At 41.5% G+C, this 17,114-nt stretch overlaps 1 protein-coding gene across 7 annotated transcripts in view; it reads right to left on the reverse strand.

The window, feature by feature from the left end:
- NCKAP5 (NCK associated protein 5) overlaps positions 1 to 17,114 on the reverse strand; it is a 957,082-nt gene that overhangs the window by 120,017 nt on the left and 819,951 nt on the right. For 6 of the 7 annotated variants that reach the window (XM_062185802.1, XM_062185796.1, XM_062185786.1 and 3 more), the window contains 2 exons: positions 5,838 to 5,939; positions 298 to 486 (listed from right to left, as the gene is read on the reverse strand). In XM_062185802.1, the coding sequence (XP_062041786.1) occupies positions 298 to 486; positions 5,838 to 5,939 (291 nt within the window). The remainder of the gene's footprint in view (positions 1 to 297; positions 487 to 5,837; positions 5,940 to 17,114) is intronic. The other variant, XM_062185829.1, reaches the window with a different exon arrangement.

Here is a 17,114-nt window from a genome sequence, read left to right on the forward strand (position 1 = left end):
AAACCTGGTGAAAGAACTCCTAGCACAAACAGAGGGTTGGGCCTACTTCACTGAAGTTCTGGTCCCTATTACCTACCATAGTATTTTTTCCACTATGCTGCCTTCTGGTTAATAGTCAAATAGAGTTTAACGGGACAAGAGCATCAGTGAGAGGAGGTCAATATAACACATGAGCAAGCGGAAGCAAATGGTTGTTTCCTCCTTGCACCTCCTACCCTCTGAACAAATCCTACTGGAAGAAGGAAGATTATTTTGTGACCCACTCTGATGCCAAAGTGCCTTGGAAGGAAGTCTTACCATTTTCCTGAGGTTCCTCCCGTCATGCCAGGTGTAGGAGGAGCTGCTGGAGTACTCACTGCAGGTGCTTGAAAGAGACAGTTCGCTGCTGCTACAGCTGTTTCGAGGACAGAGATGACCAGGGACAACAACCCCAGAGCCAGGGCACTTCAAGGCAGAGGTTCCTGATTTCGGATTCAGCGGGCGTTCCTGCAAAAAGCAGGACAGTGCTGAGCAAGGGCTGTGCTTGGGGGACAACAAACACAAACTGAATCTCTTGTGAGGCAGGAGGGAATATGGTAGAGTGATTAGAAGAGCAGACTTTAGAGTCAGACTACAGGCTCAAATCTTGGCTTCCTTTTAACAACTGTGTGATTGTCAGGAAATTTTATTTAATTCATATGCAGTTAACATGTCCATTAAAACTCACATAAGTGATAATTTTTAAGTTATTGAAAAAATAAATTATGAAAGATATTGATTATAAAAGGGAAAAAAGGGGGGAATAATAATACTGCTAGGGTTACTGCAAGGACTAAATATGGTTCTAGATGAGAAACACAAAGCCGTGTGTGGATTACAGCAGGTTCTTTAACACCAGGATCAGGCAAATGCTCCACAATGGTGATTTCTCATTTTATCTGGCCACACTAATGAAAGAATCAGATCAATATCAAAAGATGACTGAAATGCCACAAAAAGAAGAGGACAGAGTAGCATCCTCGGCTGTAGGGTTCAACAGCATGAGCCCTAGGCTGTGAGCTGCATGGTCTGGATCTCAGGCTCCGCATTGCCCCTAATCATGTGATCTTGAGCAAAGAAAGCATACAACTTCCATGGACTTTCATGTCCTCACTGGTACAGACCAGAGCCCTACCAGGTTTCCAGATGCTTCCCTCTGTCTCTGATCACATCATTCTAAGTCAGCAATCAAGGCATCCATGTCACCACACAGGGAGCCACACAAGGCTGAGGACAAACTCAGGTATTGTGAGCATCCACCGTAAAGAATAGGACTTTTCTTTTTTATTTATTTATTTAATTTCTTTTATTTTTGACAGGCAGAGTGGACAGTGAGAGAGAGAGAGAGACAGAGAGAAAGGTCTTCCTTTGCCGTTGGTTCACCCTCCAATGGCTGCTGCGGCCGGCGCACTGCGCTGATCCGAAGGCAGGAGCCAGGTGCTTCTCCTGGTCTCCCATGGGGTGCAGGGCCCAAGCACTTGAGCCATCCTCCACTGCACTCCCGGGCCATAGCAGAGAGCTGGCCTGGGAGATGGGCAACCAGGACAGGCTCTGGTGCCCCGACTGGGGCTAGAACCCGGTGTGCCGGCGCCGCAAGGCGGAGGATTAGCCTGTTGAACCACGGCGCTGGCAAGAATAGGACTTTTCATATCTAGTTGGCTGTCTAAATGTTAACAACCCTCACATAAAACAGATCTGGTCCTACACAGGAGGCCCAAGCTGTTAGAATTCTAGTGGGTCTGTATAAGGTAAGGGTGACAAGGTTGTAAACATCCAAGCACATCTTGACAGCCACATTGTAGGCCCCTCCTGTAACAGATGAAGCTTCGAAAACGGACGGGCTAAATTAATTTAGCATGCCGACTACCGAGAATAGAATCTCTATTACCGTCTAATTCCAGTCTTTTATCTGTATAAAGCTTTGTCTCTGAAACTCTGTGATGGGGAGCCATCTGTCTTTGTGTCACTTGCAGAGTGGCAAAGCCTCTTACTTATGCAATTTATTGACACTTTATGGGTGCATTTAGTACTTGAGTACTTATCACTGTTCTCCAAATGCAATTCCATCTGACGGTGACTAAACACCAGCTTGGGAATAGGCAGGCAGTGATGGTACGAGAATACCTGTGGTAAATATTAAACCCCACCTTAAGGACAGAGGGCATGTTTAATTCGCTCTCGAATCAATATCCATAATGCTTAATAGTGTCATTTCCTGTATTTGGCATCTGCCTCGCTATCAATGCTTTATTTTTTTGCTGCATAACAATCTCTTAAGTGTTCTAAAAATGCCAAGAAATTTTACTACCCTATTTACCCCACAAAATTTGGCTCTAAATATCAATGAAAGGAGAAAGTTGTCTTACAGACTGGCTTTCACCAACGCCTATTGATTTATGACCTTGTTGGCTGCTGGATGTAATGCAGTGAGGGGGAGTTCATATTTGTGTCACAACAGACGCCTTCCACCACTGACTGCCGCACAGCAGCACGGGGTATGGAGGTCTCAGCTACTGCAGACATCCGGAACGTTCCCGGAACAACCATTCAGAGCCATTACATTAGGCTCCACTTCTACAAGCGTGCTTTCCATCTTCCTCCTCTATGTCTGTATTCTGTTTGAGCGAGCAGGGAGGTAGTTGCTATTCAAGACTGCCTATGCTCTGATAGACAAGTCTGCTCCTCGGAGTAAGACTGTGTCACTCCTGTGAGGTGACCCAAAGCTAAACTCCTCCAATGGAGAAGTTCTCGGCCTTTGCTTGGCTTGTGGCAGTTCACTGCACTCCCTGAATGCCCACAACCACAAAGGCTTGGTAAAGCGGAAGCCAGGATCCTGGAACTCAATCTCATTCTCCTGTATAGGTGCCATGGACCCAAATGCTGAAGCTATAACTTGATGCCTCCTAGGGTACATATTAGCAGAAAGCTGGAATCAGAGTGGAGCTAGAACTTGAACCCAGGCTCTCCATATTGGATGCTGGCATAACAAACTGAATTTTACCACTGCACCAAATACCTACTTCCAGGATTTTCATGCTTTTATATGCATGTAAATCATCTAGGGATCTTGTTAAAATTCAGATTCTGACTCAATAATTCGCAGGTGTGTCCTGAAACACATGTAGTACTTTTAAAAAGTACCCCAGCACTTCCCCGTGGTTTGAGTAACAAGCCTCCAGGAGAAGCTACAAGAGAAGTCCATCTCTTGTATGAATTCCTGGGCAGTACACTATATAGTGTTACATCTGAACTGGGCAGTGTTGAGCAAGACAGACCCAATGGCTGAGCCCACCCACAGGGCAGGGAGTTGGGGAGGCTGTGTGTGTACATGTGGGGACTAGCAATGAGCAATTCCCCACAAAGGAGAGGAAAAAATCACTCCTCCACGCAGTGAGGTGAAGTTCCACCTTCCCCCACCTTGGACAATCAATGTTGAAACTTAATAGGGGACTCAGAGTAAAATCCCTGACACTCTGGCAGCAAAGTGAGATCTTTTTCTCTACCAGCTCCCACATTAGCATGTGATGATCATATAGGACTCCAGGGAATAAAGGTTTGTGTTAAGTGCTTCAACTCTACCACCATATATAGGGCTTAAATCCTGGCTCTTGAACTTGCAAGCTCTTTGAGCATGGGAAAATTATCTAACCACTTTTGCCACAGTTTCTTTATTTGAAAAAGGAGATAATGAGAGCACATGCTGCATAAGATCATTGTGAAGACTGAGCATCCTATGGAATCTGCAAATGCTTAGGAACTTTTAGGTATTGCTACCATAATTACCTTTGTGTGTGTGTGCGTGCGCGCGCGCGCACGCACACACACATGCACAAGGGGGCTTCAAAAGGTTTGTGGTAAATCTTCAGTATCTTTTAATTCAATTTCCACAAATATTTTGAAGCCTCCTAATATATATTACCCCCTCCCACATATACACATGTAAGTCTTGGTATTTCAAATGAATCTTAAGGTACACTGGTTTACAGTTTTTCATACTTGGTTATTATCTGACGTCTTGCACATAAATGGCAAAATAACTATATTGAGCAACAGTCACAAGTGGGTGCACTTTGTTCCTAGGCATTGCTGATGTGAGCTTCTGTAAAGACTAACTAGAAGACAGCGTTCTCAGTTGTCATTTCCACCTTTGCCATTGTTTGCCGTGGCAGTCACTTGGCACCACACAATAAGGACAGAAGAGGGCTAAAGCAACAGAAATCCTTTTACTGTCCCAATAGTGTCAGCAGGCACTATACAACACTCATTTTGTGAATCATCTCATCTAATCCTCACAACTCCCTGAAACAGAAAATAAAAATTGTATTTATTTTCTAAATGGGAAAATTAAGGCACCAAGTTTTTATTATCTCGCCTAAAGTCATCAAGACCACAGAACTCTCTGAAGCCAGCCCCAGGTCCCAGGTATTCTGCTATAATGTTTTTGGCAACATTGTCCCTGACGATGACAGGAACTCCCAGAGATGCACACAACACCAGGAGCCTCAGGTGACTCCTGTTGTCAGTATAACAGGTAATGACTACTACTAAAATTCTTCCTTGTCCAATATTACATATTGGCTCCCTTTGCAATATTATCTAGATTACTTAATTGGTAAACTACATCCTGTTTGTAGTATCCAAAGTGTATTTTTCTCATCATTTATTTTAGGTTACCATCTTGAATGACTCATATTCTTTAATGTCTTAGTGTGAGAAATGTAGGATAAAACCTAGAGTTTTAATTAAAAATTATAGAGGCCAGTGCCTGTGGCGCCGGTACCCTGGGTTCTAGTCCCGGTCGGGGCGTGGCATTCTGTCCCAGTTGCTCCTCTTGCAGTCCAGCTCTCTGCTGTGGCCCGGGAAGGCAGTGGAGGATGGTCCAAGTGCTTGGGCCCTGCACCTGCATGGGAGACCAGGAGGAAGCACCTCGCTCCTGACTTCGGCTCGGCGCAGCATGCTGGCCGTAGTGGCCATCTGGGGGGTGAACCAATGGAAGGAAGACCTTTCTCTCTGTCTCTCTTTCTTGCTGTCTAATTCTGCCTGTCAAAAAAAAAATTATAGAGACATGGGAAGAACCCAAGAACTCCTTGGATAAAAACTGCACACTTAAAACATTCCTGACCTTAAGGCCATGTTATAGACTGGATGCTGTTAGGTCTTTGTGAATGATTCAAGTGACAGCATCCCACTAAAATTTAATTCCAGTTTAATTTGAGTCTTTACCTTTTACATAGAATATTATGCATATACTGCCAAAATTACACATTTAGATAAAAACAGTTGTCTGATATGTTCATTCCATTTTTAAGCCTAATATTTTTCATTACATATATATTTGGCAATTGTGTTTTCTTCTACATTACTCTTTGTACATCAGCGAGAGTTAACAGCCATTTGCTTAAGGTTTTTCCAAACAAGCACAAAGCTAACCCCAGTATGGAACAAAAACATAGAGCCCATGAATTTTTAAAAGTTCATACATAATATATCATAAAAATAGGATGAATGATATGGGACATGGGTTTTAATAAAAAGCTCTGTGACCATTTCTCAGGAACTCTGAGACGGAATCAATACCCAAAAAGGTATCTTGGGGACAAAACAAAGATTTATGACATTTTTGCCGAGAGTGACACTTTCTGCTTCCCTATCAGCTAGGAGACATTATATTGAATTTCAGAGAACAGAAGAAAGGAAAGTATTCTTATCTGCCTGACAGTGCTTCAAGGATGCACTTTATGGTTCACTTGTGACATCATACTTGATGGAAGGAAACTCACAACCTAAACAAGTGTTCTGAAGGCAACTGGGAAACTCACGTGCAGCTCAACATCTGTTCGCGCCTGAGTCCCACTTCGGCTTCTTGCCACGTCTGAAAGCAAATCTCCGGATGAAAGATCTAAGATGCGTGAGTGAAGTTTCTAGGTAAAGCCAAGCAGAGACATTGAACAGCGATCATTTAATTGTCAAAGTCCAGCTCCAGACAGTTAAATCTCAATAGAATCGACTTTCCAGATTAGAGAATATATGTCCTATTTTTTAAAAAAATTTATTCTAGTTTATCTGCCTTCCAAATAAATGCATATATGCAAAATTACAATTTATAAACAATAGCTGTACTTTCAGTACGCCTTAAAAATAAATAATTTTAGGAAAGTAAAACTGTGAATATGCCAATATATTTGCTGATTAGTCCAAAAATTAACTTTTGATATTCATGCTTATAAAAGTAGTGATCAAGTTAACCTTACATTGAGCAGTGGTGAAAATCTGAGCAAGGTATTATAAAAGGGGCCTTATTTCTTTTGAAACAGCACCGATCTTGTGAAATCTTCCCTTAGACACATTTTAATTCAAAGTCATTAACGTCATCTGTTAGGAACAATTAATGTGAATAGAAAATAATTGCATCAGGGATCTGGGGACTCGGAGGACTTTATGCATTAATATTCACATGCTATTCGACTATATACTGAATTCCGGATTTCAGTTTTGCTTGGGAGGCCTGTTAAACCAGAGACCTTACACTACATTAATCCTTATGCTAATTACCAAGGCTTTTCTGTGGACATTAAATTTGATCTGTTTAATTGCAAATGCAATAAAATATGTGATTTATATCTAATGTTTCCCTAGGTTGATGATATTTTAAAAATAGTACCTGTAGCCTTGTTTGTCTAGGGTGCAGCTTCTGTGGCTTCAGGGGAAGTAAATGTGTCTAAGGCTGCTTCACTCACCTCTGAAAAGCCTTCCCACTGCTTTTCCTCCCTGGGGAGGCCCTGATGCACACTGATGCTGGTTAAGAAATGTCTCAAGTTCTCAGCCACTAAATATTCTGGGGATCAGCTGAGCGTGCAGACCTCCACAGGTCACTTTGTCCCAGGAGATATACTTCATTGTCAAGCAAGGACCATAAACTCCATTAGAAAGCCATGTTTTTCCTTTCCCCCATTTGACTCCTGTTATTCTCATCAAGCATTTAATCAGCACCTACTGAAGAGTGCACACTGCTGCAGGGGTCAATGTATTTTTTCCTGTTGTGGGTAGATGAGCTCTCTTTCTCACCAGTATGCTAATCACTATTTGCTTCACACTAGATGCTTGCTTCTCTCAATCTATGTGTTTTTGGAGGAGCTTTCACTAAACTGGGAATAAATCTTATACTGGACATCTGTTGTTTTGAAAATTCAAATTTCTCCAACAGAGATAACACCTCAATGAGTAACCAGAATCATAATATTCTTTCTGGACAATTTTTATAATCTTTATATTCAGTTCCTTTCAGAATCTGAGTTGCCTCGGGACAAAGATTGAATGTCCCTCATCATTATTCCCCAGGACCCGTCACAGTGTACCATACTCAGTAAGTACTCAATGAATGCTTGATGCAGACTCTAAGGAAAGATGGCTTTCTGTTTTCTGCACCTGTATATAGGTTTTAAAGGTTGAGAGAGTGCCAAGAGAATTATAATATTGTAAGACCTAAGAATACATTTATCACTATGCAAACAGTACAAGAAGTTATGGGAAATGACATTCAACAAAAGAAATGATGATTTTGAATGGTATATCATGTGATTTGGGAGAAGAGTCCTCTATAGATTAGATGTCTGACTTTTTATTCAGTTCATGACCATACTTGTACTTCCTACTTCTTTCTCAGATAGATGATGTCACCCTTTCACTCATTGCATTGATACGTGCCTGCAGAAACCCACTCTCCAAAAATGCCATTTTTCAGTGACTATCACCCAAGTGTCAGTTCCTTTCCATGAAAAGGATAAAGTCTGTCTGGAAGGAGGTAGTGGTGCTGGAAAGGGCAAGAGATCTTAGCTTCAGCCTTATCTAAGCCACAGGTTTTATGTGATCTGGGGAGTCTAAGTGAACCTCTGTGTCCCAGATTTCTCACCTATTAAAAAGATGGATGGAGCCGGTGCTGCGGCTCACTAGGCTAATCCTCCGCCTTGCGGCGCCGGCACACCGGGTTCTAGTCCCGGTCGGGGCGCCGGATTCTGTCCCGGTTGCCCCTCTTCCAGTCCAGCTCTCTGCTGTGGCCAGGGAGTGCAGTGGAGGATGGCCCAAGTGCTTGGGCCCTGCACCCCATGGGAGACCAGGATAAGTACCGGGCTCCTGCCATCGGATCAGCGCGGTGTGCTGGCCGCAGCGCGCCCACCGCGGCGGCCATTGGAGGGTGAACCAATGGCAAAGGAAGACCTTTCTCTCTGTCTCTCTCTCACTGTCCACTCTGCCTGTCAAAAAATTTAAAAAAAAAAAAAAAGATGGATGGATGTGGCTACTAAACTCACCACCACAGGCAGGGAGAGAGGGAGAGACATGGCCAGAGTAGGATGGAACAACAGATAAGACATGATGGTACGATCCACACAGCTGTCACCTATCTAGTCTCAAATGGAAAGTTTGTGTTAGGTATTTTCTGAAATGATAATGAACAAGCTAATCATCTGCTGTGAAAGTTTCCATGTATGTAAGGCAGATAAGATGGACATAGAGCAAATAGAATCTACTCCTGTGTTAAGGCTGTGGATAAGAAAATGGTAGGTAAGTACCACCTTTTCATAAAACTTCCCTTAAAAAAGTTATGAAGTTCATAAGCCCATAGACATTATATTTACAAGAGCCTTTAGGGAAGGCTTATAGCTTTACATCTAAATATATGTATACACGTTATGAGAGTACTTCAAAAAGTTTGTGGCAAAAAGGAATTAAAAGACAAGTTTACCAAGACACTCTGAAAAAAAAAAAAAAAGAACTACATGAAAGATCTCTGCGAGTGAGATCACAGTGGAAAAAATGGGGCCATCAAAGAAGGAGGTACTTTTCTCTGAAGGGAGGAGAGAACTTCCACTTTGACTATGACCCTATCGGAATACGATCAAAGTCGGCGAACCCTAAAGGCTTCCATAGCTTTGGCAACTCATGACTAGAGCCTAGGGAGATTACTGATGCCATAAACAAGAGTGTCAAATTGTTAAATCAACAACAGGAGTCACTGTGTACTTATGTCTCATGTGGGATCTGTCCTTAATGTGTTGTGCAATGTGAAGTGATGCTATAACTAGTACTAAAACAGTATTTTTTACACTTTGTGTGTCTTTGTGGGTGCAAACTGATGAAATCTTTACTTAGCATATACTGAATTGATCTTCTGTACATAAAGATAATTGAAAATGAAAAAAAAAAAACCCTGGTGTTAAATTGGAAATTGCATACAAAATTAATCATTTTTAAAAAATTTCATTTAGGATCTCTGTCTTTAATGTGCTGTACACTGTCATTTAATGCTATAACTAGTACTCCAACAGTATTTTTTCACTTTGTGTTGCTATGTGGGGGCAAACTGTTGAAATCTTTACTTAATATATACTAAACTGATCTTCTGTATATAAAGAGAATTGAAAATGAATCATGATGTGAATGGAAGGGGAGAGGGAGCGGGAAAGGGGATGGTTGTGGGTGGGAGGGAAGTTATGGGGGGGGGAAAGCCATTGTAATCCATAAGCTGTACTTTGGAAATTTATATTCATTAAATAAAAGTTAAAAAAAAAACAAAAAAACAAACAAAAAGACAAGTTTATTTTGGTGCAATTTTTTTGAAATGTATACCTAGATTTTTAAAATTATTATTTTTTCATGAAATTTTCTTTCTTTATATGAGAGACAGAGAGATGCAGAGTTCCCATCCACTGGTTCACTTCCCAAATGCCCACAATGGTTGGGGCTGGGATGGGGAAGAAATCTGGAGACAGGGATGCTTCCAGGTCTCCCAGGTAGATGGCAGGTACCCAATTACCTGAGCCATTACCACTGTCTCCCAAAATTTGCACTGTCAGGAACCAGATTCAAGAGTGTCAGGAACTGGACTCAGGTACTCTGACAGGAATGTGGATCCTAACCACCAGGCTAAATATCCACTTTGTGAACTTTTCAAAGTAACATCATATGCATATAATCATTTTCAAACTCTTGATGCTATATGTGCTAATTCAGGTCTGTGAAAATGTAGAATGTACATATGCAAAACTCAAGTCATTATCAGCCATTAACTTCCATACAGAGTCCACTTGCTTAATTATGGTGCAATTTTCTCCATCTCATATCTATCCATAGCTCATGTTGACTTTTAAGGTCCCTCTGGGTGAAATCTCCAACCTGAAACAAGTCATACTTCAATCCTTAACTTGCATATCCAGATAAATCCTGGATATTCCACATGTTTTGTTTTATTTCATACATAGAAGGTATCAAGATTACCCAGTATGGCTATCAAATGAATCTAAGCACCTGCATCTGTTACCTGATCTCAGTACCTGAGGTTTCCCTGGTCTAGGAAATGGAGATTTTCAGCCCCCTACATCTCTACTGCAGAGGGAAGTGAGAGATCTTCCCACTCAGATGTTTCTTTGGATAACAGGCTTACCATCCCTTTGTGTCATACTGTTGTCTCTCTTTCTAGAATGTGTCCATCTCCTTTGTGAGTTGAACTTTTGCCCATCTTCTCATGCTATGTTCTTCTTGCCCCCGCCAATCTTTTAAAATCTGACTATGGAGATGGGACTGTAGTGCAGAGGATTAAGCTGCAGTCTGCAATGCTGGCTTTCCATATGAGCACTGGTTCAAGTCCCAGCTGTCCCACTTCCAATCCAGCCCCCTGGGAAAGCAGCAGAAGATGTCCCCAGTGCTTGGGCCCATGCTTCCACGTGGGAGACCTGGATGAGGTTCCTGGCTCTTGGCTTTGGCCTGCCCCAATCCTGGCCATTATGGCCATTTGAGGAGTGAACCAGCAGATGGAAGATATCTGTCTCTCTGTAATTCTGCCTTTCAAATAAAAATAAGTAAATTAAAAAAAAAAAAAAAACCTTTGACCATTACTCAGGACAACATTGAAAGCCCTCCCATGAGGTAATCTAACCTCTCTAGCCCTCAATGGATTCTATCAACATCTTATGTTGGCCCTTTATCTGATGTGCAATATACTGAATTGTTCCCATTAAAGGATCCAATTCCTAACAGTATGGTCAGCTACATGAGATGGTAGGCCAAGCCCTATATTTCTGCTTTTCACCATGGTAGGGAGTCTAGGTGTCATACAACCTCACTCTACTTTCTGGGCACACAGTTGGACTTTCTAGGCTTCCTTTGCAGATAGATGTGACCACATGATACGGTCAGTTCTAACAGAGAGTATGTGAACAACAGTGATATCTGTCCTTCCCAGCTGGTCCAGGAACACCTGTATCCCATTTGCAGTTCTTCCTGCTCTTTCTCTTCCACCAGCTTGACACATTCAATTCAGCAAAGCAATCTTGGAAGCCATGTGGTGAAGATGGGACCAACCAGGTGACAGGAGTTTAAGTTCTGGAAACACTAGTTGGGAAAGTGCTGTTCTGAGATCAGAAATACTTTCTTTCAGACTTTGCATGAGAAAGAAATCAACTTATATTGGGTTTGAGTCATGATTCATTTAGTTTGTTTGTTATCACAGCTAACTGTGACCTGGCTGATAATGGCCCCTTTGTAGATAAACCCCTTGAAGCATACCAGATGCCATGCAACACATGTGCATATTTACACGTGTCATATTTATATGTGTAAATATATGCACACACTTGTATATGCATTGATATATTTATACATGTGCATATTTAATGGATATATAAGTAGACAAAGGTGATTTCCAGCTCTAAGCATTTCAGTTTCATAGAAAAGGGATCTGCTTCTTATCTCTAAATGCAGGAGCAGGGGCTGGGGGACTTGTGTGAAGAGCTCAACACATGTTGCAATCAGTTGTCAAAACAAACCCCTCACATCAGTATTAAATACCAAGCTTAGCTTTGGCAACCCAGGGTAACCAATCTAGGATTTAGGCAGAAATGAGGCACGGGAACACAGGTGAAGAATCTGAAACACTTTGTAAGTACACACTCTGCTAAGCTTGTTTTTCCAAAAATGTTCCAGGCAAGCTCATTTGCAACACTGGAATCAGAGGGGCCCAAACCACCACAAATAGGCAACAGTTGAAGCTGCAAGAAACTAGTATGAGTCAGACCTTCACAATTTAAGCTGAACTTTCTCCATTATATAACTAAATTATCTGCCCAGGTGAGGAGATTGCTGTCATTTTTTGAAGATACGTGAAGATGTATGTTGCTTGCATGTATGAGCTGGGAGGGGCTTTCCTCCCCCACTGTTCTATATCTTGGACACTCCCCTAACCTTTGCTACAAAAACCCCAGAAACTGCTTTTTGGGAGGTAGTTTCTTTATGGAACTCTACCTTCCCACTGTCTCCTTTACTTGTCACAAGTAAATAAAATATTTCATCTGAGCTGGTGACACTAGAATCTGATTATTTGGTGATATCCCTATCAATGGACTCATTGAATTTGCTTTTGCTAATGCCAGCATTGCCAGGGCCACCAGTGCTCAAGCAATACTTTGAGTAATATCTAGGGCGTCAACTTGCCTTCAGTAAGCCATGTTACCTGCATAGTCCTATGTTTTTAAGTCAAGGAAGAGAAATGTGCCCCTGGGCAGACTGTGCCAAGAACAGGCTGTTCTTCATCTGCTGGGATGAAGGTAGAGAAGCCCCTTCAGAATGGCAATGACTCAACAGCAGCTCTCCAATGAATGACGGCAGCATACAATGGAAGTCCAAAGTGTGTTCTGACCTTACAGAGCTGGGCTTCAGTGCAAGAGTTTTCCATTAATTTTCTAACTTCACTCACCATGCTCCGGTTCCTCAGATGCTTAGTGAATGCTTATAGCATTCAATAAAATTCTCTCTCTGGGTTTACTTAGTCCTGTGATGATGTCTTAACTTCATGGCAGCTATTGCCAAGGCCAGAAAGACACTAAGTCCTTATTTAGGGATGCAAGATGAGGTTAAAAATCAGTTCTTCAGGGAAGATGATTTGGCACCATGGTTAAGTCACCTCTTGGAATGCCTATATTCTACCTGGCTTGGGTCCTGGTATCACCTGCAATTGCAGTCTCCTGTTAATGCACACTTTGGGAGGCAGCAGGTTATGCCTCAAGTAGTTGGGTCTTTGCTACCAAATTTGGAGACATGGACTGAGTTCTTGGCTCCTGACTTCAGCTTGGTCCAGTTTGGGTTGTACATCCATTTGGGGGAGTGAATCAGCTCTGGGAAATTTCTCTCTTCCCCTCAAATACATACATACGTATATACATACAAAAACCAAGTTAATTCGTTTAAAAACACTAGATATTCATCTAAGGAATTTGGGGAGCATAGGAAACCATGACAGACAAATCAAATTAAGCAGGATGATGAGTCACATTTGTTTTTATTAATGTACTTCCTAAAGTCTGTATAGGATTGTGAATTCTTTAATGTCAGGATTTCAGAATTTGGTAAGTCAGCCTTAGAAGAAGAAATTACAAAATGCACTGTTTAACTACGATTTCGTTCTCTTCTTTCAATTTGGTGGAAGAACTAATCTCATAATTATGCTTCCCTTATTTTATTTTAAATTTATTTATTTCAAAGGCAGAGTGACAATGTGAGAGAGAGAGGGAAAAGACCAAGACAGAAATATCTTTCATACACTGGTTCACTCTCCAAATGGCTGCAACAGCCAAGGCTAGGCCAGCCTGAAGCCAGCAGCCAGAAATTCCATTCTACTCTCTCACATGAGTGTCAGGAATTCAAGTATTTGAGCCATATTCTGCTGCCTTCCCAGGGGCATTAGCAGGGGCCTGAATTGGAAGCAGAGCAGCCAAGACTTGAATAAGTACTTTGATATGGCATTTTTTGGTATGAGATGCTGGCATCGCAAGTTGCAGTTTAAACCCCTGAGTCACAGTGCTTCTTAAAGGCCAAAGAGAAGCTATGAGTAGAAATTTGGCACGTAAGAACTAAGGGACTTGACAAACATAAATAATTTAGGTTCAGCAACAGAAGGTGGATGTGAATTAGTGTTTTTAATCTTATCTTTTTCAATCCCCTTGATTTACGTAACCTTGGTGGGTACTATAACTATCTCACCTCCTACACTATTCTTAGATTATATTTACCAGAGTTACTTTTCCTCCCTTACCCCCAGTGGAAAATCTCTCTCATAAGTGTTGGCTTCTGTGCCCACACCACCCGAATTATTCACAAAGTTAGAAGGTCTGTTATCATCACACCATCCAGTACTCAACCTTCTTTACTTTCAGCATTTCCCTGAATTCTATTTACAAGCTCTCAAAAGGTTCACAGTAGGAAATTTAGAGGAAGCGTGGAGGAGTTTCTTGGTATGTCCCACTCACCATTGTATATTCAGCACCTGACCCAAGAGGAGTGCTAACAGCTGTCCCTGTCACTTTCTGCTGTCAGTGTGTATTCCTCCCCTGCTCCTGCCCACACTCTCCAGAATCTTTGCCTGTTACTTATCTGGACTTGGCCTTATTTTAGGAGTCATCTTTAAATTTAGTGGCCTGGATCCTAGGCTGATTTTTTTTTTAAGAATTTAGTGCTTTGTTGTCTTTAGTTTTGTTTTTAAATTATCCTGTTTCCATTTTGGAGAACTAATCTGACCTCAGTTTCTAGAAAGCTTCTGGAGCCCCATTTCTTCCACCCTGGCTCAGTCCTGGGCTGGCCCTGAGCTGAGTGTTTCATTCCCTATAAGCAAAGCAAAACTGGAATTAATTATTACTGAATATCATAAACACATTTTTTAAAAACTATGAGAGATGGAGGAGTGGGAGAGGGAGGGAAGGAGAGCAGGAAGGAGGAAGGAAGGGAAAAAGAGAGGGGGAAAGGATAGATTGATATAGATAGATGAGTGAGTGAGTGAGAGAGACAACTGGCATCTGTGTGTTCATTCCCCCAAATGCCTGCAATGGACAGGGCTGGAGTATAGCTGAGGTCAGGAGCTAAGAACACAACCCAAGTCTCCATGTGGGAGCCAGGAACCAATAACTTGGGTCATCACTTGGGCCTCACAAGGTCTGTATTAGCAGGAAAGTGGAATCAGAATTTGGAGGAATGGGGAACTGATCCCACACACTCCAATGTAGAACACGTGTGTCTTAACCAATAGACTAAATGCCTACTCCTTCCTGAGCACTTTTTGATTTTGCTAACTTCCTTCTTTCTGGGTAAATTGCAAGGGCAGAAAATATTTGTGGTGGATTTGGTGTAAGTTAAAGGTAAGTGTTTTAAATATGGCTCTAAATTAGACATAGCCAGATGATTAAGCTTTGTTCCTCCTGTTGAGTAATAAGGCCATTTTCATAGGTATGCGTAAGGTTTTCTAAAAGTAAGCTCAATCAAATTCCCTAAAATAGCTCAGAATCAGATAAATATGATTTTTTTTTCTGTGGGAGATTTACTCACCAAAGGATCTTCCCTCCCAAATCCATCAGTTTTGCCTTATTTTTGACACCCTCAGAAATGTGATTTTTCATCAGCCCTTCCAAACTTCATAGAGACACTGTGGCAGATCCCTAGGTTCACATTTCACAGGTTTCATCCTATTGCATTAAGAATTTATATAAAACTGAATATTACATAACTACCTATTATATAACTGAGTATTATGTGGTCATTTCTGAGATTCACAAAAATTTGAGCCCAGGACAAAATCTTTTTGGTTAAAAGCTGATGTTTAATTAATTATGCCATTATTTCCACTTGGGGATACAAAGGTAAAACATAATATCTGCTCCAGCCATCCTGCTGATGCAGCACAATGCATGTGCCTTTAGAATATTCTAGAGGTCCTTTCAAATGCACATCCATAATAATTTGATTTCACTTGATTGTATGAAATTTTTGTGGCTAATTTTTTAAAGCCATCAAAAGCAGTCCCTACTGCAATTACTATTTTCCATGACAACTTTTTTACTTGCCTTGCATATCAATCTTTCAGTGCCCTGAGTGCATTTGGTTTTGCTATGGACGGTGCCTCAGCAAACAGCATGGCTATGCATCTCCTTTTCAACTTCTCTAGGATCCAAGGTCATCAATGACTCCAAAGTTACACTCAAAACCTTCTTCCAGGGTCCCTGCTACTATGACAACTTGATTGTCCAGTGGCTGTCTAAGGGAGGACTGTTTGGCGACTAGGAAGTTTATTTAGGAATTCTACAGCTTAGTAGATGCCTAGTACTCTAGGCACTCTAGACACTGTCCTGTCTGCCACAATTCTATCAGTAGTGCTCTGAGGACTCACTGGGTAAGAACCAGTGGGAAGATGGATGAGGATGAAAATGGCTAAGCATCCTTTGGGAGCATCCACTCTAATAAGTCCAACAAACAGTATTTATGAAGCATATACTATGTGCAGGTCCCTGACTCTGAACTTTGAGAGACTCAAGGAAGCTCATCAGTGGAGCTTATGAGATCAGTGAGGAAGCCAAACACACAGATGTAAGAAAACACAACAATTTTTAAGGCAGAAAACATGAAAATGACCACCATAAAGTTTGCACAGGGATAGAGGGAGCATGGGGGTCACTGTTTTAACAACACAGTTAAAGCTGTGAAAGATAATATCTTGTGCAAGAACTATTTGTATGACAGGGACTTTGCTCTTATTGCCAGCTCCCCATATTTCTTGGTTGAACATCTATACATACACAACAGAACTAAGCCAGATGCTGTGTGACAGAAAAGTGAGACAATGTTAAGAAACAGGATGCAGAGTTAGGGCTTCCATGGCAGGTCAGCCAGACCTGTGCCCAGGTGAAGAGTTACTTCCCAAGACTGACTCATGTTTTCTTGAGACTCCTAAGACCCTGAAGCTTCAATTTTTGTCTTTTTTCTGTGAATCCGATCTGAGAGAGGAAGTGATTCAGCCCAGCCTGAGTCTATTCTGGGATCTAAGAGATACAGAAGTACCTTGAAATTACCATTTTTATCCCTAATTACTTTAACAGGTACTTTAATGAGTGCTTTCAATTGCCCCTGCTGTTTCGTAAAATTATCTACACTGAATTTTACATTTTTAATCAAGCTTCATTTTTTGAAAAGTCCTGACTTTCTGAAGCTTTTTGCTTTTTACATGTGGGGGAAATGCATTTTCTATCTGATTTCACTGAACTTAAGAGATTTGGGTGAGTGGAACA

The sequence above is a fragment of the Lepus europaeus genome, chromosome 1 (assembly GCF_033115175.1).
Source record: "Lepus europaeus isolate LE1 chromosome 1, mLepTim1.pri, whole genome shotgun sequence".
Classification (NCBI taxonomy): Eukaryota; Metazoa; Chordata; class Mammalia; order Lagomorpha; family Leporidae; genus Lepus; species Lepus europaeus.